Genomic DNA, 22839 nt, shown 5'->3' on the forward strand with positions numbered 1-22839 from the left:
ATTTTTCTCTGGACCAAGATATCGCCAGAAATAGGTTGTGAGGGATAAGTGAGGGGGTAAGAACGCCAGTGTCTTGTTACCTTTTATAATTAAAAGTAGACAGCAAACTTTTTTACAGAGGTGCAGCACTAAATGACAGCCCAGCCTAAGGACCGCTTGGCTAATTAGCACACCTGCATTCCAGGATTTCCTGCCGCCCTGCCGCCACTTGTCAGCTCCTTGAAACTGCAGAGATTTGCCTTTGCAGGTGTGGAGAGCCTGCTTGAGTTATTTAGGGTGCATGAGAGAGCAAATTATTTAGGCAATAGAGCTGAGAATGTGGGGAAATTAGAATTTTTCATAGCAAGATTGTTCATTGTTAAGCGAATTCATGATTGTGTGTGTGCATCTTGCTTCAGATATTCTGCTACACAATAAACCTCTTTGCTGCAATGAATGTGGATATGAACTAATTTAATCAATATACTTGTGACGGTAGTGGTGTCTGACAGATTTCATCCCTTGAAATACTAGCTGAGTTAATGTCTGCAGTATATATATGGGCCAAGACTCATGATTTGTGTTGCAAGATAGTTTTGAAAAGACAACACTGCCTGTTAGAAAATGGAAAAGCCTGAGGGATGAAAAGCAAAGGGCAAGGGGATTCTTGTCCTTTTTCCTCTTATTGGTCTGCAAACTCAGATTTATGGAACTAAACTGCTTTCCTTTTGAAAAATTTGTAAGACATTGTGTTTTTTTTCTCCTTGGTACATTTGAATTCCACAAATTGACTAAAAGGCAGAGGGAGGTGGCTTTTGTGCATTGTTAGATTAAATGGAAGATTGAGTAAGTGCCCTACTCTGATCTGCAAATGTTTACTTTCTGGAAAGATCAACACATGTGATCAGATCACTTTCAGAGAATTTGCTTTTTGGAGCAGGTGGATTTTAGCCATTTTCTAAAGAGCGCTTGCAACTGAAATTGTCTTCCGAGATTAGAGAGCCACCCAGGAGGGTAGCCTGGTAGAATAGTTAAATCCAATGAATCAGAGTATCTGAACCTGACTTTGGAGAATCCTCCCATCACTTCACCATGTGAGTCCTAGGGAAGCTTGTTTTAACTAATTCAGAATCTTTGGCCAACATTGCCCATGGGAGCCAAGCACATACACACTGGGAAGGCAGAGGTCTAGGCAGATGGTCCCTTGCTTGGAAATACAGGTCAGGGAGTTCCCATTGTGGCCCAGCAGGTTAAGAACCTGACGTAGTGTCCGTGAGGGATGCAGGTTCAATCACTGGCCTCACTCAATGGGTTAAGGATCCTGCGTCGCTGCAAGCTCGGTGTGCTGTGGCTGTGGCATAGCAACCCCTAGCCCAGGAACTTCCATATGCTGCAGGGGCAGCTGTAAAAGAGAAGGAGGAGAGAAAGAAAAGAAAAAATACAGGCCAGTCTACATTGAGTCCACTCCTGCTAAGCATCTTGTCCTCCATATGTCTTGTAAAATATGTCTCAGCTTAAGTGCCCTCCAGATCAGAGACCCTGGGAGCAGAAACAAGGTGAAGAGCAGGAATTTGGGAGCCTGACACAGGCCAGTAGTTGTATGCAACAGTGGCACCAAACTCTGGATTTATGGTGCAGTGATTTTCCCACCAGCGAGCCTCACCCTCGCCCCAGCCAGGCTAAGAGCTATTCCAGGGGTGGAAGTGCTGGGCCAGGATGGCAATCCCAGGCTCACCCCATCTTGAGCAGATCCCTCCATGCCAGACCTCCAATCACTTGCAAGATTACAGGAGCCATTCATGGGCATTTACATCACTGCCTTAAACATCATCATGTCACTTCTCATGGGTCATCTATTAAGAGTCCACGCAGAGTGAAGGACAACACACCATCATCCATTTGAGTTGCATACATACAGTTTTACTTGCTTTTCCCTGTCCGGCCTGCCCAGGGCTTTCCTATCTCATCAAGGATAAATAGATAGGCTTTATCCCCCCATTTTTAAGATGGAATGAAGATACCTCTTGAAAGGCCTGAGTTTAGTGCTAGCCTTGCTTTTAGTTTTGATGCTGACTGAAACTATAGAGCCTAACTCGTTTGTCTAAGTCTGATTTCTGTAATTGCAGCTTGAGGTGAGGCACAAACAGAAGTGGCTCAGTGTCTGTCTTCTTTATTTCTTATATTTTAATAGATTTCTTATATTTTAATATATTTTAATAGTTGTCTAATAGAATAATTAGACAACTTCGTGTTGTCTAATTATTCTATTCCTTAGGGGTTGGAATAGGGAAGGATCATTCTCCTTACAGACTAGTTAATTCCTACGGGGAAATCTAGGCAATAACTTTCAGCTGATATCACCTTTCAGAATTTTTCTACTACCCCTTTGGCTTTTGTGAGTCTCTGAAAGTGTTGGATACAACTACCTCTCTCTCAAGTCACAGGCACTCTGTGGCACAGAACTTAGCCTTGACCATGTATTTAAAATAATGGAGGAGCCCTAAGTGTGAAACACTGTTAGAGTTGAGATTTCGTCAAGAATTTTCCTTGAAGAAATCAAGCCAGGCTCTTAAGACATGGTAGGCTTGGAGATAACCATTCTTGGTAAGCGTGATCTTACAATGTATTAAGTTGCATAACTCAGAATAGAGCTATTAGGCAGTATGCAAAGACACCATTATTAGGGTGTTTGAAGGCTTCAGGGATTATGGCACATTTATTGGATGTGAGATCTTGCGCATCCTCTAACTCTGGACCATCAAACTTAGACTGTCACACTAAAAGGGACTGATAGGAAAAGGACTCCCCCTCTAGAACTTTCTGTACTCCCTGAAAGTCACTGTAGCACCTGTGGTAGTCTCCTTGAAAGGAAATGAGCAGATACACATGGTTTATGATGAGATTAAATCCAGTAATTTAATGTGTGCAACATTGCATCAAATCCAGAGTAAGTGGTTGTGGAAATTTTCCCAGGGGATGAGATTACACTGGAAGAAAGAGTGGGCTCTGTGTATACGTTCGTTACATAGTACAGCACATTCCTGGGACAAGTTGTTGCTTTGTGTAAGGAATGGCGCTAGGTAGGGACTCTCTGAAAATGAAATACACTTAGGCACTTGCAACTGTGTTGTGTGTGTGACTTAGCAGATAATCCGACATGATATCCAGTAGTGAAAACTATGGAAAATAAATGTAGCGTAAAGGAGCATTCCAGGTAAACTGGTGAGCATTGCCATCCTGTATATATAGCTCAGTGTTGGTTCTTTATTTCACACATAAATTATTTTTAATAGGTGGTCCAAATACTTTGCTTTGCCTAATTATTTTATTCCTTAGGTTATTTTTTAATCCTTAATCATGCTCTTTCCAACTCTGCTCAAGATGTAATGTGTTTGCTTAGAAATGTGCTTTGTCATATTTGAGAACTTGGGTGTAATATATATTAATTATTTGGTTATTCTTCCAGCGTGAGACATCTTTAAGTAACCAGCTAGATAGCAACATACATACCGGAAAATCAATTTCTCATGTAAAGAATTCAGAAGCTACATAGTCTATTTGTCCTGATTCATCATTATTAAATTCAGAGAGGATATTAACTTTATGGTTGAAAGGTTTTTCCTGTACACAAATGGACGAATTTTTAAAACATGGCAACTCCATTAATTAAAACAAGATGAGTAAGGAATTCTTACCATCATATATAACTTATTAATATTTTGAGTTGAATCATTTCCTAAGAAGTCTTGACTTTTTGGAGTCGATTTCTCTCTGCCATCCGAGCTACAATGCTCAGCCAAGACAGATTTGTGACCTTTTAAAAATAATGATGGAAAATGAGATCGGAGGAATGGTTTCAGTATCTGCTTTGCTCTGAGGCCTAAACTGCGAACTCTCCAGTTCTTGAAGGCTTTGAAATGCTGATTCCAGTCTTCTTGTGGGTTCTTAAACACCTTCTCAAATGACCCATTTTAATAACCCGAAAGCTATTATATAACGAGCAGCCATAATTTAGTCCAGGGCTCTCGGGGCACCCTCACAGTTCAGCAATGAATAGTTAATGCAGTATAATGTTTAGCAGGTTATTAGTTTTCACTATACAAATGCTGATCAGGGAACGCTTTTATAAGGTGTTTAAAAGAAAATGTAATTAACTGGTTGCGTGCTTCTGTTGCAGCTCAAATTGAAATTATTCCATGCAAGATCTGTGGAGACAAATCATCAGGAATCCATTATGGTGTCATTACATGTGAAGGCTGCAAGGTAAGCCTTTTTAATTGTTGTTGTTGCTTCTATTAATGTTAGGCGGTATCCTTGTGATTTTTACTTTTTTACCTCTACCATGCCTGAAAATGCACCTCCTTGACATTTCGAGTGATGAGAAAAGACAGGACAGAGTAACTATTTGGGCATTTGTTACAATTAAGGAAATTATATATATATATATATATTTGTATGCCTCCCATCAAAATAACAGGAGGCTGGAGAAAATATTTGAGCATGGCTTGCCTGTCACTTTCAATCCCAGAATTGATTGAATGGACGAAAAATCTCTTATCTTTTTTCAAAAAAAGGGATGACTCTGGACTTCTGTAATGTCCCTGTTATAAGCTTGATAAGAAGGCATTTCCAATGAGTTGAATGGGAATGCGATTGAAAGCCTTACTGTTGGCCCACAGATGTTGACACATCTGGCCAAATGATGGCAAGGGTTTTAGAAAGAACTGAGTCCTGGTCCCATGGCCACCACTTGTCTTTATTGTTTTGGGCATGCCTTAATTTTTTAGTGACTCTGTTTCTTCATCTGTAAAGTGCTCTTCTTCCTACCTTTGAGAGCTGTTCTAAGCATAGAAATAAAAACTGTAAATAGAAGTCCTTATAAATGGAAAAGTGCTATTTAAATCTAATAGTCTTATTGCCATTGTCACTATTTTAATTATTACTGACGCAGATCTCAGGACAACATACAGCACATATATCATGTGGAATGGGAACTAGAGATGTTTATCCTTATCATTCAAGACCCCCAGACCTAGATTGCCTGTTATTCACATTTCAATTTATTAAGATTTAAATCCTCCTGCTTATATTGAAAGGGCCTTGAGAGGGCTCACAGGATAAAACAGTGCAAAATAAACAGGAGAGACGCTCTTTAGACATACCGGAGACCTCTGAGGCAGTTGATCGTCACTGAACCAGGCCTGAACTGGCCCTAAAGCATTTTGAGGGCAAAGCAAAAAATAAAATCCACAAATTTGGTTATCTTTCCTTTAGTGAAATGAGAAGATGCAATGTCATAAAATACAAAACCACCTTCAGACACTAATAACTACTGGGGACTTCAGGGAAAAGTGCCTCCTAATTTCCTTAAGTTTTTGTTTTACCGTTAATCATCGTAACATTTGTCACTTTGTATGTCTACAGATGCTTCATTTCGATCCCATCTTAGGGAGGCTTAAGATTTCTGCACATCGCCCACCATACTTAATAATTTTTTTAAAAATCCACCTGCCTTTATGAGTTCCCACTGTGGTACAGTAGTTTAAGAATCCAACTGCAGCAGCTCAGGTTGCTTCAGAGCCACAGGTTCGGTCCCTGGCCAGGTGCAGTGAGTCAAAGGGTCTGGAGTTGCTACAGCTGTGGCTCTGAATCAGTCCCTGGCCCAGGAACTTCCATATGGATTAGGCCATTAAAAACAAACAAACAAACAAAAAACCACCTGTCTTTAGGAATAGGGAGCTTGCTACTCAGAGGTGTTTTTTGAATTATTCTTCTCTATGGTAACTCTCAAGACCTCAAGGCTCTGGATTAGCAAGGGAAAAAAATTATTACCTCAAATTTTCCTCCCTTCTAATTAATTAAAACTGAATAAAATAAGATCAACCATCTGGCTTATGTGACCCCAAGACATAAGGAAGAGAGGTATCTACCTGGGACGACTGTCACTCCATTGATTTTCAGAGTTAATTCGACTCATGTGGCTGGAAAGCTATCAGGCTTTACTCTCACCCACCCTGTGTTTGCACCGTCTTGTCCCTGGTAGAGGGTGGCCTGGCCTTTGTTGATGAAAGATATGTTGACAGCAGTGCTCCTCTGCCAGGATTTCCAGGCAGACTTGACTTTTTTGCATTGCCTATCATCTAGGTGTTTTCTTAAATGGACAGGGTCCTAGGTATTAGCCACCAGGGTCCTGGGTGTAACTCCATGCTGCCCAGGAAACCAGTCCATCACTCTCTTGGCATCTCTCAGTAATAACACACGTAGTTTTTCAGGTTTTTTTTTTTTTTTTTTTTTAGGGCCTCACCTGTGGCATATGGCGGTTCCCAGCCTAGGGGTCGAATCAGAGCCAAAGCTGCCAGCCGCAGCCACAGCAATGCGGGATCCAAGCTGCATCCACAACCTGTGATGCAGTTTGCAACAATGCCAGATCCTTTAACCCACTAACAGAGGCTAGAAATCGAACCCGCATCCTCATAGATACTAGTCAGGTTCTTAACCTGCTGAGCCACAATGGGAACTCCCCATGTGTAGTTTTCCATGGCAAATTGAAGTGAGTATCTAGGAAGGGTGTCCCGGGCAGAGACTGGAAGAGGATTGGCGCTACTTTAGGTAAAACCCCCCAACAATTCAGAAGATTAATTAACAACATGCTGTTCAGTAAAATTTGAATTGATTCTCTGAGTACACCTGTGTTTACAGAGGCAGAACAATGTGTTTTCTTTTTACACCAACATTTATTTATGACAAAATTAAAAGCCATAAGGAAACAGAGGGCAGCTATTATTTCACTGTTGTCCTTTTCCTAGTTTCTCTTCCAGATCTTTTTTTTTTATTTTTTTATTAAAATAGAGTTGATTTACAATGTTTCTTCAATTTCTGCTGTACAGCAAAGTGACCCAGTCATACATATATATACATTTTTTTTCATACTATCTTCTGTTATGTTCTATCCCAAGAGATTGGACATAGTTGTCTGTGCTGTACAGTAGGACCCAGTGCTCATCCATCTTAAATGCAATAGTTTGCATCTACCAACTTCACCCTCCCAGTCCATCCCACTCCCCCCACCTCACCCCCCGGCAGCAAACACAAGCCTGCTCTCCAAGTCTGTGATCTGTTTTTGTTTTGTGTTGTCTCAGTACCAAAGTGTTTTTCTGTTGTCTTGGGGTTCTGTTCCTGTTCTATTGACATTACATAATGGAAATCACAAAAACAAACAATTAAAACTTAATTTTACTAGCAGGTTAGGCCTATGCCCAGCCTGAGACTATACAGTGCTTTGTGTTTGTATTGGATGACTATAATTTTTTCTCTTCCTCATAGTTTCTGCTACAACTTACATTTTTTTTTTTTATCTCTAGTTGTGGGGAAGTCAAGAGACTGCTTTTTCCACTGATGTTAATGATTTATCATGTTCTAACCAGGTGAAGGTGGTTATAGCATGACAAATTGTAAATAATTTATCTCTGTGATAGTATCATTAGACTTAAGGAAATTTTCTAATTAGACATATGAATAGATATCTAATGAGAGGAGGAAAAAAAGGTGACTTAGTCATTTTCTGAGCTAATCCCTTCGTGTGTTTTAAGTTGTATTTTAATATCAACAACCTGAAACCACAGGAAACCAGAGAACCTGTTTCATTGCTGCAATGATTCTCTTTTACCACGTACTGGTCCAGGTCAGCAATGCATGTGAACAGTAAAAATAGTAGAGGTTTTGGTAGTTTTTTTTCCGGTTCCTAGGTATTTCCAGCTCACCCTCTCCAAGTCCCTTTGTCCATGAGTAGAGAGACAGCAGAGCATCATGCTATTTTCTGACTCTGGATCCAGACTTTCTGCATTTGAACCCCAGTTCTCCTGTTTACCAGCTTGAGCAACTACCCACCCTCTCAGGATAAAGTGAGGACAGTAATTGTAGTTACTTCATAGGGTTGTCACATTCATTTAGGTAAAGCACTTATGAGAGTGCCAGGCGCATAACAAGCACTCATTGAGTATTGGCTCTTGTTAATATCATTCCCAGGCGAACGCCTCAAGCCTGAGTTATGTGCTCTGTTTAGTTAGACATTAATTATGTCCAGGACATTTGTGAGTCCAGTCTTGATTATGTGACCATGTGTGATTTGTTATGTAGACTCTGCCAGTAAAAACAACAAAGATATCACACACACACCCAGCCCCCACCCCCACCCCCCGTGCACTGGAAACACTAGAAGGAATCCAAAGACATAGAAGACTCACTTCTTCCATTATGCAGCTCACAGTCTTTTTCTTTTTTCTTATTTTTTAGTTATTTTTTCAAAAAATATATTGCAAAATATTTTGTAAATAAATATGAATTTCTTATCATCTTTTCATTTTTGATATCTAATATAGGTAATACATATAACATCTCCAGTATTGTATCAGGCAATATGGATGTAGGTACTGACAAACAGATAATTCATCTTGAAAACAAAAGACAGGAGTTCCCGTTGTGGCTCAGCAGAAACAAATCTGACTAGCATCCATGAGGACGCAGGTTTGACCCCTGGCCTCACTCAGTGGGTTAAAGGATCCAGTGTTGCCATGAGCTGTGGTGTAGGTCGCAGATAAGGTTTGGATCCCACGTTGCTGTGGCTGTGGTGTAGACCGGCAGCTATAGCTCCAATTCAGCCCCTAGCCTGGGAACCTCCATATGCCAAGGGTGCAGCCCTAAAAAGACAAAACAAAAAAACGTAAACTTATAGTACTGGTAAATACAGTACAGTACTCTCAATGTATTTTCTGTTCCTTATGATTGAATAATCTTTTCTCTGTCTTACTTTATTGTGAGGATACAGTATGTAACACATACAACACAAAAAACAATGTTAATTACCTGTTGATGTTGTCAGTAAGACTTCTGGGGAGTTCCCATTTGTGGCTCAGTGGTAACAAACCCAACTAGTATCTATGAGGATGCAGGTTCAATCCTAGCCTCGCTGAGTGGGTTAAAGATATGGTATTGCCATGAGCTGTAGATCGAAAATACTACTTGGATCCCTTGTTGCTGTGGCTGTGGTGTAGGCTGGCAGCTACAGCTCCGTGTGCCGCTGGTGCAGGCCCAAAAAACAGAAAAAAAAACAAAAAACAAAAAACAAACTTCTGGTCAGTAGTAGACTAAATAGTACTTAAACTTGGGGGAAAGTCATGCAGATTATTGGCTGCAAGGAAATCTGCAACTTCAAAGCCCCTCATTGTTCAAAGGTCAACTGCTGATACAATAAAAAGAAAATAAAGGAAAAAAAATTTCTCCTTGTGATAAAAACTCTTAAGATTTCCTCTCATAGTAACTTTTTTATATACCATACGACAGTGTTAGCTATAGAGATCATTCAACTATAACTTCTTAAATAGTAATGTACGATTGAGTATTGATGTTAGTCAATTGATTTCTGATTACATTTAAGACTCTTTGCCTCTTGATAAGTCTAAGAATATAGTTCATTCATCTGTCAATATTTATTCATCAATCAATACATTTAAGTTATGCAAAACCTCCTCTTCCACCCCCAAAAAAAGGGAGAACTTGGCATAGTTTCTTTTCATTAACAAATATGCTATCTGAAATTAACTATAAAAAGTTTTTTCAAAGATATCCAGAATGCATGATTAGTACCTTCTTTTTCCTAAAAGACTTAAAGCATTTTCTGCAGCTTTTTATGTATTAGGTTAAAAAGATATATCCATAAATGTTCCTTGTAGGCCCAAATTGTTTTTAAAGAATTCTCATATTTTTATTTCAGTTGTAAAATATCACTAGCCTTGGATCAATTGTGTCCACTTTTCAGCATCGATACATTCATGCTCAGTATTTTTACCTTATTTTATAACCCTTAGCTGCAGTATTAGAGCTAGCCATTTAAAAAATGAAAATGAGACTTGGCTGTTATTATATCCTCTGACATCAGAGTTTCATTTCTGTTCTGTACAAGTGATAGGAAAAAAGTTTTTATTTAGCAAAATCTTCCAGATCTGTGATCAAATGCACAAATGGTAGGATGTGTTAAACCCCAATTTGCATCAAGATGATTTGAATATTTGGGAATTTTATTTTATTTTTATTTATTGATTTATTTATTGATTTATTTATTTTTGCTTAGTCTGTATCATTCCTCAGCTCATAGAAAATGCTGGGAGTGTGTAGAGAAGGTCTAAACTGGTGTTTGGCTCAGGGGAATGCCCCTCCTGCTTGCTTGGGAATCACTATTGCTGAATGTGTCCGCTTGGATCAACTGAGGACGGCCAATCACCGTATGGCAGAGCAGACATTTCCGCTTACCAGCTCTGACACAGGGGTCAGCTTTAATCAGAGATCATTTGCACAGACAATTCTATGGGGAGGCCAGTCCTTATTACATGGGAAAGTCGTAGAGAAGGTCCCTGTTTCCATGATTTATTGCTGCCAGATGTATGAGTGTGAGGCTGTAGAGCTCACTTTCACCAATGAGGTTTCCTGTTCTTTTCTAAAGAACCAATTGCCTTCTTCATTTGCTTCCTTCGGGACTATTATTCCTAGCCGCCGTCCCCCCCATTTTAATTTTATCGTTTCTTCTGCCTCTTCCTCTCCCTGATTTTAATCTATGCATGCCCTCTCTTTACCCCTCAATAAAATTAAGTTGCCAATTATCATCTTAACTTTACATACTTAACTTTCTGCCCATGCTTATCCAAAGATGTTTCTTTTTCCTCACCCCCATACTTCTGAACATTCCAGCAGAAAGTTCCCAAAATAAATGCGATCGAAACAAAGTTTATGCCTTTCTGTCTAGGAGCTCAGCCTCAGAAATGGAATGAGAGGGATTCCCACTTCCATAGTCCCCGAAATCCTACCATTTCACTTGGATTGGAAAATACAATAATCTGGGCAGACATATGAGCATTCACAATAAATCATAGAGTTATGAATAAATCTTGGTTGTCAAAAGCAAATGTGTAGCCGTTCAAACGCGTCTGCCATTAGAATTCAGCAAGGCAGCTGTCAGCTGTTTTCTTGTAATTAAACAGCCAATGAGCAGCTAATTAAGACATATGTGTATACAGAAGTGGAAGTGGGTATGTTAATGAACTGTAGGAATCAATTCATTAAGTGAAAATTGTCAAAAGACCAAACATCAGATCAGCATTTCAGCCTGTGCCTCATTGGGAATGAGCCCTGAGCAGGAGGGGAACCCCTCAGAGCCAGACCCACCCCTTCCCAGCCACACCCACAGGTCCCCATCCTGCCAACACCCACTTGGGGGCAAAACTATTAATAACCCCAATAGGAAATGCCATGTCTATTTCAAAGCTTTTTATTAAGGAGACATAACATGTATAAACCGGGTATTCGATACCTTATAAAATTTTGTCTCTCTTACCTTGTGTCTGAAACATTAAATGGAACTTTGACTACACAACTTAAAAGCTGGGGGGGGGGGTGTTCACTTGTTTATTTTGTTGTTTATCTGTTTTTGTTTGGTCAGCCCCACATGTTTATCTGAATGCCTTTTGAATAGTGTATTAAGAAGCCTCTGGCTTTTGGCTTAAGATGCACCCAAGGTTCCAGAATTCAAATTCTGGCTCCTCTCAGGAATTCCCATTGTGGCTCAGAGGAAATGAACCCAACTAGTATCCATAAGGATGCAGGTTCCATCCCTGGCCTCACTCAGTGGGTTAAGGATCTGTGTTTGCTGAGAGCTGTGGTTTAGGTTGCAGATTCCCGCTTGGATCCAATGTTGCTTGTGGCTGTGGTGTAGGCCAGCAGCTGTAGCTTTAATTCAACTCCTAGCCTGGGAACTCCCATGTGCTGCAGGTGTGGCCTTAAAAAAAAAGAAAAGAAAAGAGAAGAAAATTCTGGCTCCTCTCCTTACCTGCTCTATGACTTCGAACACATGGTTTAACATCTCTGAGTTTTCTCATTTGTAAACAAATATAAAAATACCCTCTTTACAAGTTTGTTATGAATTGCAAATAAATCATGTTTGTGAAGTATTCTGGTACAGAATAGGAGCTCAGCATATGATTATCACCAGTGTGGGGTTTTTTGTTTGTTTTGTTTTATCACTGGCGTCATTTTTCTTCTGGTCATTCATTCCATAGGTGTTTGTTGACTGCTCCAAGTACTAAGTTAGCTACTGGAAACAAAGAAAGATAGCAGTCAGTGAGAGAGACAGATTAGTAATTCAGCAAGCTACACTATTGTATATGGAATGGATGATCAACAGGAACCTGCTGTCTAAGACAGGGAACTCTACTTAATATTCTACAATAACCTATACGGGAAAAGAATCTGAAAATAAAATGGATGTGTGCATATTTATAACTGAATCACTTTATTATTCAGCAGAAATTATCACAATATTATAAATTAACTATCCTTCAATAAAACTTCAAAACGTAGGAATTCCGTTGTGGCACAGTGGGTTAAGTATTTGGCATTATCACTGTAGTAGCCTGGGTCTCTGCAGTGACATGGGTTTGATCCTTGCCCTGGGAACTTCCACATGCTACTAACGCAGCCTCCCCCCAACAAAAAAAAAAAAAAACAAAAAAAACTGTAAAACCAAACAAAATTTTATTACATTTAGAATGGATAAGCAGTGAAGTCCTGCTGTAGAGCCCATGATAGAATGTGATGGAAGATAATATGAGAAAAAGAATGTACAGCAGAAATTGACAGAACATTGTAAATCAACTAAACTTTAATTTAAAATTTTAAAAGTTAATTACTTTTTTTAAAAGAAACCAAAAAAACACAGCAAGCTGCAGAGGGGATCCCTATAGGGATCTCTAGGTACAATGGGAGGAGCCCCTCACTGGTGGGCCTCAGAAGGAGCAAGTTCAGAGAAAGTGAATCCTGAAGAGAAGAGAAGAGCTTCTAGGAAGGTGGGGTGGGGTGTCCTTTGAGGAATTGTAAACCCAGTCGTTGAGGTTTGGCCAGAGTGTGGTGTTGGGAAGAGGACAGAATGTAGGAGAGAGAGATGCCTGGAGAGGTGGTCATAGCTGGTCATCAGTAGGGAGCCCCTGAGGGCTAAGAAGCAGTGAAGTGACGTGGTCAGGCTTATGTTTTAGAAAGAGATCTTCAGTGACTATGTGAAAATGGCTTGGAGGGAGTGAGGATAGAAGCCGGGAGCCGTGGGGAGGCTTTATAATAATCCATTCAGAAGATGGCCAATATGGGAACCTAAGAAAAGTTCAGTGAAGATAGAGAAAAGCAGATGGATTTGAGAAAGACCAGAGACAGCCTCATTTGGTGACGGGTTGGACGTGGGTGGGGTGGAGGCAGGGAAGTCCATGTTTCTGCCTTGAGGGACTGGGGTGAAGTTGGTGCCCTTGACAGAGCAAGAAATCTGGAGAAGAAGAGGCTGGGAAATCGTCAGTGGCACAGGATACGTTCTGTTTGGAATGGAGATAAATCCCTTTAGCTGAGGTTTCTGGATAGTGTGTGTGTGTGTGTTGGTGATGGGGGTAACAGGGCTGTAGAAGGCCAAGCCACAACTTTGATACGTGCTTCCAGACATGTGCTGTCAGTTTTTAACAACTGACTCTCTGGGAAGCAAAAAGTGTTAATATGTATGAATCAAACTAGTATGTTCACATGAGTATGTATGTAGATAACTTTAGTATATATTTCACAGATATGATTTCATGCAATTTACAAATAGTAAAATTGACAATATTCTAAACTCCATATAGACTAATGATTCTCACTAAATGCACTCATTGATTTTTGCTGACCTCTTAAATCTATACCTGTGGTTTCAGTTGACAAAAGACTGCAGCATCAATGTGATTTTTCATTTGTATTAATGAAAAAGAGGAAAGTGAAACAAGGAAAAATGTATTTTGAAACCACTCCTTGATCACTGATGATGTGAACAATTTCTTTGCTGAATCAGAAAATAGTTTTTAAAAACTGCCAGAATATTTCTTCACTTTTTTTGTGCTCTTTACAATGTCATGGCTACAAACGTGACATACTTTTTTAAGTCTCATGTTATTTTCTTCATCACTTTTTACATTTTTTTATTGAAATACAGTTGATTTACAATTTTATGTTTCAGGTGACAGCAGAGTGATTCAGTTATACATACACACACACATATTCTTTTTTAGATTCTTTTCCATTATACGTTATTATAAGATAATTGAGTAGACTTCCTTGTGCTATACAGTATGTCCTTGTTGTAATCTATTTTGTATGCAATAGTGTGTATATGTTCATTCCAAACCCCTAATTTATCCTTATCACTTTTTAAATCTAGACAGTAAGCAGAGCAATAAGTCAAGCACCAATTTGTACTGCTTCACCAATTTCTATGGTGAAATACTCTCAGCACATGGTCAATTTCAAGCCTCGAAACATGACGTCTCACTGCATTGCGGGATAAAGAAGATGATAGAACACTGTTAATGCAGTGTGTCCACCATTCAGATATAATTGCTAACAATAACCTTAAGAACAGGGAGAATAGCAAAATGATAATAAAAATGTAAGTTAATGTTTAATAATGGCTATGTCTAATGACTGGTTCATGGAATTCCTGAAATTTTAACATTTGGCCCTTGCAACCCAGTATGAGCCTTCTTCCACACATCATGCTCTCAGTCAAGTCCTGGGGGGCTCTAGTGATCAATGAAAAATTTCATAGTAGACAGCCAGATCATTGTTTTTTAATTAGACAATAGAATTTTCCGGAGAACAGAGGTAAAAATCAGAAATAAAACTCAGTGAAAGTCACTTCGAAAGACAGTGAAATAAGGGAGGAAACACTGGAGAGTTCTCTTTGAGGCAGAAGGTTGATGCATGTAAGGAAGTCAAGACTGTGTCACGTCAGTTTTGTTAGTCCAGCACTGCAGGAGAGATACTGACTTGAGAGGGCTCTGCACTTAAAATTAGGACCCTGGGGTTTGAGTCCCAGCACTGACATACAGCAGTGGGAGAGCCTTGAACAAGACACCATTCTCAGCTTCATTTGTGTTATCTGCAAAATCAGAAAATGAGAGTGGATCTCTGGTTCTTAACAAGGGGAGGGCAGCAGAGTCTTTAGGAAGCTTTGTTAAAACATTTACCATACAAGATGACATTTCTTTTTGACTTACCCAAATGGCGCTTTCATATTGTTCAAGCTAGTATGTGTGTCTGGGACTATACCCCCAAAGGTTCTGGTTCAGTAGATTTTAGATGTATTTTAGAAAACTCCATGGGTGATTCTGAGAACACCGTCACTTTAAGAACTACTGAATCTGATTATCTCTCAACTTCCTTTCATCTATAAAGGCCTGTTCTGGAGTTCCTGTCGTGGCGCAGTGGTTAACGAATCCGACTAGGAACCATGAGGTTGTGGGTTCGGTCCCTGCCCTTGCTTAGTGGGTTAACGATCCGGCGTTGCCGTGAGCTGTGGTGTAGGTCACAGACGCGGCTCGGATCCCGCGTTGCTGTGGCTCTGGCGTAGGCTGGTGGCTACAGCTCCGATTCGACCCCTAGCCTGGGAACCTCCATATGCCGCGGGAGCGGCCCAAGAAATAGCAACAACAACAAAAAGACAAAAGACCAAAAAAATAAAATAAATAAAATAAAATATAAAGGCCTGTTCATATTATACTAATTTACTATCTGCAATAACTGCATGTGAGTCTGCTGCCACTAGGTGGTGGTGGTGTGTCACTGTCCCACCAAGTACTGTATCCTACCATGAAATTCATCATGGTGGGCCTCTGCTCCAGCCCACATTTATAATGGCACGTTTCCATGTATTTTGACTTCCATAAAAAGTGAACTTTTAAGAAAGCCAAAGAAGTCATCATTAGCTCAGCTTTTAGAAATAGAACTCCCAAACTGTGTACTTAATATCTTTCCCAGCTGACTCACAGTTTCAGCACCTTCTCTCTTTATACATACCTCCTAAATCCTGTCCCAAAACACTAAGCACTTTCTTGTGCCGTCACTGCTTTGTGTGTGGCCTCAAGCTTCCCAGCCCTTCCAACTGGTGTCTCAGCTTACTGACTTCTCAGTGGGACCCTCTCCAGGATTGCTCCCTAGTCACTCAAGATCCTGCTTCTACTTGTAAGAACATACCTACCTTGAGGAAGGAAGGGAGCTACCATCTTTTTACCTTTCTTCCTGTTCTTTCTTGCTGTTCTAATCTTTCTCCTCTTATGTGTTCATTAGCTTTAAATACTTTATCAGTTTAACTAAAGCTGAGGAATACTGAAATGAGTTGGGGTTTTTTTGGTTTTTGTTTTTTTTTAAAGGGGGGGGGGGCAAAGGAAGACCAAGCCCTCATTCTGTCTGAAATGCAAAGTTTACTGTGTATCTGAGTCACCCAGGTTTACCCTCCCTTTCCTTTCACTGCTCTCACCTTATTACACCCACCCAACCCCGATCCCCCCCCCCCCACCAGTTTGGTATTTGCTAGCTAGTCTTCAGTAAATGACACTATCACCTTGGTCCAAATGAAAGGTCTCTTCTCTGGCTCTTAGCTCTGCCCCTCCCTGAACGTTCCATAGGCACTTGCTCAGCTAACTGAGCAAGAATAAGTGCTGTTGTAAAGAGTAAAGTGTTTCTGTTTACTCACTTGCCTTCCCCAAACCTTTCAGAGTGGAGGCCTCCAAAGATGTGTAGTCCTTTTTCAGACGTTAGCTCCAGCCTCAGTACCATTGCTCCAAGAGCATGTGGAAAGTCTCTTGGATTTGCCTTGCAATTGATGGCATAGTTTCTCAGACATCTTTAATGATAGGGACTATGTCCTTGAAGTCAGTTTATTGTTATTATTGTTTTGTTTGTTTACTCAGTGAGCCAAAGTAATTTAGAAATAAGTAAGGTGAATAAAAGGGGACATCATTTTCCTGGTGAGAAATGAGTGAGAATCAAGAAATCATGAAACTGGTTTCCTTATGTAAATAATACATATCAGGAAGTGGCTATGGAAGAAAAATCTGTAAAATGTCTGAGCAGTGGCAACTTGGCCAACGAAAGGGTCTAACTTGAAGGAAATTGCTAATTTAGAGCAGTACATACCTTGTGTCGTGACACTGCCTCCTTTAATGCTTGTCTTCTATGAGAACCCACAAATGGGAATCCTTTTGACACACAAAGGAAACAGAAAAACAACAAAAGGGATAAAAGTGTGAGTTCCAGAATTAAACCACCTGAATTCAGATCCTAGCTTTACCCCATGCTGGGGGGTACCGAGAGGGGGGCCGGGAGGTTCTGAGAAAATGCTTCTCTAAGACTCAGGTTCTTTGACCTAAAAACCAGAAAAATGATAGCATATGCCTCATGTTGACCTTGTCCAAATTAAGTAATGGAATCCATATAAAGCACAGGGTGCCTAACAAATAATAAGCACTGTTTTAAGGTTTTCCGGGATTGGTTTTAATCAGGTATATGAGACACATAAGACACACAAATGACTGCCACGAAGGGAGAAGTTTGTTATAACACAGGTCTCCAGAAACAGAAGGAACAGCAATGCCAAGCAGGGGACCACAGTGGGAAGCCCCAGGGTCAGCCAGGAGGTGGGGAGAGTGAGGCAGAATTATGTGCAGAAGTGTTTATTGTGTTTTCCTGGAACTGGCGAGGCAGGGTACCCAGGTTGAGGATTGGCTAGTTTAAAAGGTTTTAGCGGGCTCTGGAGTCATGGGGCTGCCTCTAATTGTCTGATACCTGGTCCTGGAAGGATTAAGGAAGGAGAATAATGGCACAGAGTTCGAGAGCCTGATAGAGAAGACAGCTGGGTGTCTGGACTCTGGATTGGTTGGTCTGCATATAAAAGGTGTGCTCCCAGGCAGGCTGTTTGCTATTTTCTAGGAATCAGGTAGCCCTGGGAAATGTCCTCTCTCCTGGGTCAGCAAGACCTCAAGATGTCAAAGTATTGAAAATACAGAACAGGAGCTCCCACTATGGCGTGACAGGATTGGCAATATCTTCGGAGTGCAGGGATGTGGGTTCGATCCCCAGCCCAACACGGTGGGTTAAGGATTCGGCACTGCTGCAGCTGTGGCTTAGTTCAAGGCTGTGGCTTGGATCTGATCTGTGGCCCGGGAGCTCCATATGCTCCCGGGCCAGTTACAAAACAAACAAACAAACAGGATAAGAAAATACAACTAATACAAATGCTCATTAAGATCTCTCTCTCTCTCTCTCTGTCATACCACTATCATTATGCTCTCCTAGGGTTCCCTTGTAGCAGAACAAACTGGTAGTTTGTACATGGCATCTACATGACCATTCTGTAGTGAACTTTATTAGTTGTGGTTTGATGTTAACTTGAGTTTAATATGTGGAAACTAAAGAGTAGCTTTTCTGTCCTTTGATAATGACCCAAGCATTATTTAAGCACTATGTCTAGTCCTGGATTTCAACTTTTTTTAAGAAAGTGGAGAAGTTAGAGAGGAACCTAAGAAGAAATATTAAAGTACAAAAGGATGTAGAAAGAAAGGTGACAGATGCTGTGCTTTAGTCTATAGACGAGCAGCCCACAAGTACTGGTTCCATTTAAAGAAAAGAGATCATGCAGACATTCTCCATAGTCAATGATTATAAAGCAAAATGGAACGGGCTAATTGTAAAGCAAGCGAAATTCAGCTTCAGCTCAAGGAAAAGCAAATAATTCCTGGTCCTAGACATTTGCAGTGATGACAGTGACAGCAAACACAGAAGGTTTGAATGGTGGTAGGGTCTCAAGAAAGAAATAAACACCTTTCAGATGTGACAGGGATTATGTGTCTCAGACTCAACTGAATACCCAGACAGGTGACCTCTTGATATCCCTTTCTAAGGATTCTCTGCCTCTGTTAGCACTTATATTTTCTTGAATTCTCTCCATTAAGCCCGAAAGAAAGCTTTACTTCCTCTCACTTTCTTGTCACAGAGAAAAAAAGAATCACATAAAACTCCATCCAAAAAAACCAAACCCCACAGCTTTAGTTATTTTGAGAAAAGAGAGACTGCCTTACAGAAGAGGCCAGATTTGATATCAGGAAGATTTGAAGTACAATAGAGAGACAGTCTGATACCCTGAGGTTCCCCATGTTAGTTAGTGAGCAGCTTGCCAAAGAAAGGTTAAAGGTCAAAGGTGGAAGGGGGTAAAAGATCAGTGCACAGCCCAGCCATCCCAGGTTAGTTACCAAAGGCAAGGAACTGGGAACTGAGGTCCTATGCATCGTGTCCCTCGACTTAATCTACAAAGTCCTCAGCTATCACAGCAGAAAGCAAATGTACTAAATAGTTCTTCCTGAGTAGTTCACATACCTTTCCACCTGCATTATTTTAGAAAAATCAGATAAACCGAAAGAAAATTGAGATCACTCATGACCCCACCAACCAGTGCCAACAGTTCTTTTCATTCGGGGGCATAATTTTCTAAAGTTTCTTGTACATTAAATATATGGATTTTCCCTCCAAAATTGGATATATTGTGTTTAGTCCTTTAGCCTTTTTTTTAAACTTAGCAGTATATTTTATCACCTTTTTATGTCAATTGCTGTACTGCTGAAATACCATTTTTAATGGTTGTTGGGTGTAGCGCTATCCAATGTGACTCTTCTGTTCACTTATGTTGGTCATTCAGCATCTTTCTAAATTTTTTTTTTTTTGTCTTTTTGTTGTTATTGTTGTTGTTGTTGTTGTTGCTATTTCTTGGGCCGCTCCTGCGGCATATGGAGGTTCCCAGGCTAGGGGTTGAATCGGAGCTGTAGCCACCGGCCTACGCCAGAGCCACAGCAATGCGGGATCCGAGCCGCGTCTGCAGCCTACACCACAGCTCACGGCAACGCCAAATCCTTAACCCACTGAGCAAGGGCAGGGACCGAACTCGCAACCTCATGGTTCCTAGTCGGATTCGTTAACCACTGTGCCACAACGGGAACTCCAGCACCTTTCTAAATTTTTTATACCTTACATATAGTGCTGTGATGAACGTACATGTAGGTAAATCTTTGTACCATTCTTTTAACATTCCTTTAAAATATACTCCTTAGGAGTTCCCATTGTGGCTCAGCAGCAGTGAACCTGACTAGTATGCATGAGGACGCAGGTGCCATCCCTGGCCTCGCTCAGTGAGTTAAGGAACCGGAGTTGTCATGAGCTGTGGTGTAGGTCACAGACACAGCTCAGATCTGGCCGTGCTGTGGCTATGGCATAGACCGGCTGCTATCGCTCCGATTGGACCCCTAGCCTGGAAACCTTCGTGTGCTACGGGTGCAGCCCTAAAAGGATGGATATATAACCCTTAAAGGGTTATTATTGGTTCAATGGATAGGCATGTTTTTAAGGATTTTGATAGAACTGTTGGCCTCCAGAAAAATCTTCTGGTGAGAGAATATTCTTATCAGTTTACCCAGTACTCTGTCAGTTCTGCAGGATTTTACCTCACCCCTCTCCACTAGTGTCCCCTTGCTTGCAGTCATCTATCTTTGCCACTAAAGGTTTGAAGACGATAATATGCTTTTGTACCTGTCATGGTTCTGCTTCACAGAAATTTACTCTAGTTACCTTCTCTTTTTTTCAGACAACATCCCTAGTTTGCAAAAATACTGAGAGATAATTCAGTCATCAAAAGATAACCAGAAACAACTCTCTTCCATATGTTTGGAAATTAAGATATGTGCTTCTAAATAAAAGAAGTTATGGATTAAAGAATAATCTATGGAAAATTAGAGCATGGTTTAAATTGAATAACTATGAAAATACTACATTAACAAAACTTGTGGGTTGCTACTTAAATATAACTAAAAGGAAATCTTACAGTTTTAAGAAAAGAATAACCAGTGAAAATTAATGAGCTAGTAAAAATCCAGCTCAAGAAGTTAGCAAAAATAGAGTTCTCTTGTGGTGCAGCCAATTAAGGATCTGGTGTTATCACTGCAGCAGCTTGGGTTGCTGCTGTGACTCGGGTTCAGTCCCTGGCCTGGGAACTTTCACATGCCATAGGAGCAACCAAAAGAAAAAAAAAAAAAACTTAGCAAAAATGAATGAATCATGAGTTCCAATCATGGCGCAGCAGAAACGAATCCAACTAGGAACCATGAGGTTGTGGATTCATCCCTGGCCTCGCTCAGTGGGTTGAGGTTCCGGTATTGCCGTGAGCTGTGGTGTAGGTCATAGACGTGGCTTGGATCTCGTGTTGCTGTGGCTGTGATATAGGCCTTCATCTGTAGCTCCAATTGGACCCATAGCCTGGGAACCTCCATATGCCACAGGTGTGGCCCTAAAAAGCAAAAAAAAAGAAAAAAAAGAATTAGTTAATGAATGTGAATAAATGAATGAAATCTTTGAGATCAGTACTCCTATAAAGCATTTTAGTACACCTCCTCATTTCCAAAGCATTGTTTAACAAATAAGTGGAACCTGATGAACATCAAATTTGATTTGTTAAATCTTAAAGGCCATGAGTCTAAACACATGGTATTTCCAAACTGTCAAAGGTTGAGTCTTCCTGGTCTGATTGATCTGCCAAGATAATTCATCCAAGGTTACTTAACTTTTGGGGTGATTGATTATGACATAGAGAATGCAGGACCCTAAAGCATGGTGGATTTGTATGGCCTAGTTGAGATTACCATAGTGTACCAGGATTGCAGCCACCTGGGTTTTAGAGTAAGACTGCATTTTCTTATCTCTGAACATCCCAGAGAAGTGTTTTCTGTTTATTCTATTAAACAAACAAACAAACAAAAATGTTCTGGGAGTTCCTGTTGTGGCTCAGCTGAAACGAATCTGACTAGCATCCATGAGGACATGAGTTCAATCCCTGACCTCGCTCAGTGGATTAAGGATCCGGCGTTGCCGTGAGCTGTGGTGTAGGTCACAGACACAGCTTGGATCCCATGTTGCTGTGGCTGTGGTATAGTCCATCAGCTACAGCTCCAATTCGACCCCTAGCCTGGGAACCTCCATATGCCTCCAGTCCGACCCTAAAAAGCAAAAAAAAGCAAAAACAAAAAACAAGAAAAAAATGTTTTGGAGATAAAGGTTGAAAATAAGTGCCTTTGCACCATTTCATTAAGCACATCCTTTTGATCATCCGAAGCCAAGACCATGCCTGATCCTGTGCCTCCTACATAGGCCACCATTTTTTGGAGTTAAAGAAAGTTTTGCATGTGTAAGGGACAGAGGATGAGGCTCTGGGGATCAATTTTACTCAAGGAAAAAGAAGTGACTTTAATTTCGTTAATGACCTCCTGGTTGATTGTGCTACAAGTTTAATTCTCCATTAAATATTAATGCCGCTTGGTGCTTAGTTTACTGCCTTTAGTATCCTTCTATGCAAACTGACACTAACCTGTTTTATATTTCATAACTGAATCACAGGGCTTTTTCAGGAGAAGTCAGCAAAGCAATGCCACCTACTCCTGTCCTCGTCAGAAGAACTGCTTGATTGATCGAACCAGTAGAAACCGCTGCCAACACTGTCGATTACAGAAATGCCTTGCCGTGGGGATGTCTCGAGATGGTGAGCGCCCACTGCCCACATTGTACAGTAGCATGGGGTTGTGAAAGTGCTTTCTGAAGCCTAGACCCAGATCTGCCAGAACAGGTCCCCGTGTCCCTCGTCCCCACCCCTCCTTCCAAACCTCTCTTCTCTGGTGGCTTTGTGGGTGTCAGTTAACTTCCTCCTCTGTAAACCATCCATCAGCTCCCTGGCTGATGGGGGCCAGTGAGGAGGAGAAATGTCTGTGTGGTCAGAACACCTTCAGCTTTTTGGCGTTTAGGACATTATACATGGATGAACGATTGAAGGTGTCACTTGAGGGTCTTTAATAAGTATACCTTCTAGAAGCATTTCCCCCCATAGGAAACCCAACCCAGAGCTAATTGTTACATGCTTTACACTAGTAAGCTTATTGGCAG

General features: G+C 40.7%; 1 protein-coding gene across 7 annotated transcripts in view; it reads left to right on the forward strand.

Moving 5' to 3' along the window:
• RORA (RAR related orphan receptor A) overlaps positions 1-22839 on the forward strand; it is a 765082-nt gene that overhangs the window by 714960 nt on the left and 27283 nt on the right. For all 7 annotated transcript variants that reach the window (XR_014810150.1, XM_084968134.1, XM_021073474.2 and 4 more), the window contains 2 exons: positions 4157-4242; positions 22300-22441. Coding sequence is in view for 6 of the 7 variants with exons in the window: in XM_021073474.2 (XP_020929133.1) it covers positions 4157-4242; positions 22300-22441 (228 nt within the window). In the remaining variant the exon portion in view is untranslated. The remainder of the gene's footprint in view (positions 1-4156; positions 4243-22299; positions 22442-22839) is intronic.

This window comes from Sus scrofa, chromosome 1, assembly GCF_054392235.1.
Source record: "Sus scrofa isolate SSC_HxYL_T2T_F1_AM1 chromosome 1, Sscrofa_HxYL_maternal_Yorkshire_Landrace_v2.0, whole genome shotgun sequence".
In the NCBI taxonomy this organism is placed as follows: domain Eukaryota; kingdom Metazoa; phylum Chordata; class Mammalia; order Artiodactyla; family Suidae; genus Sus; species Sus scrofa.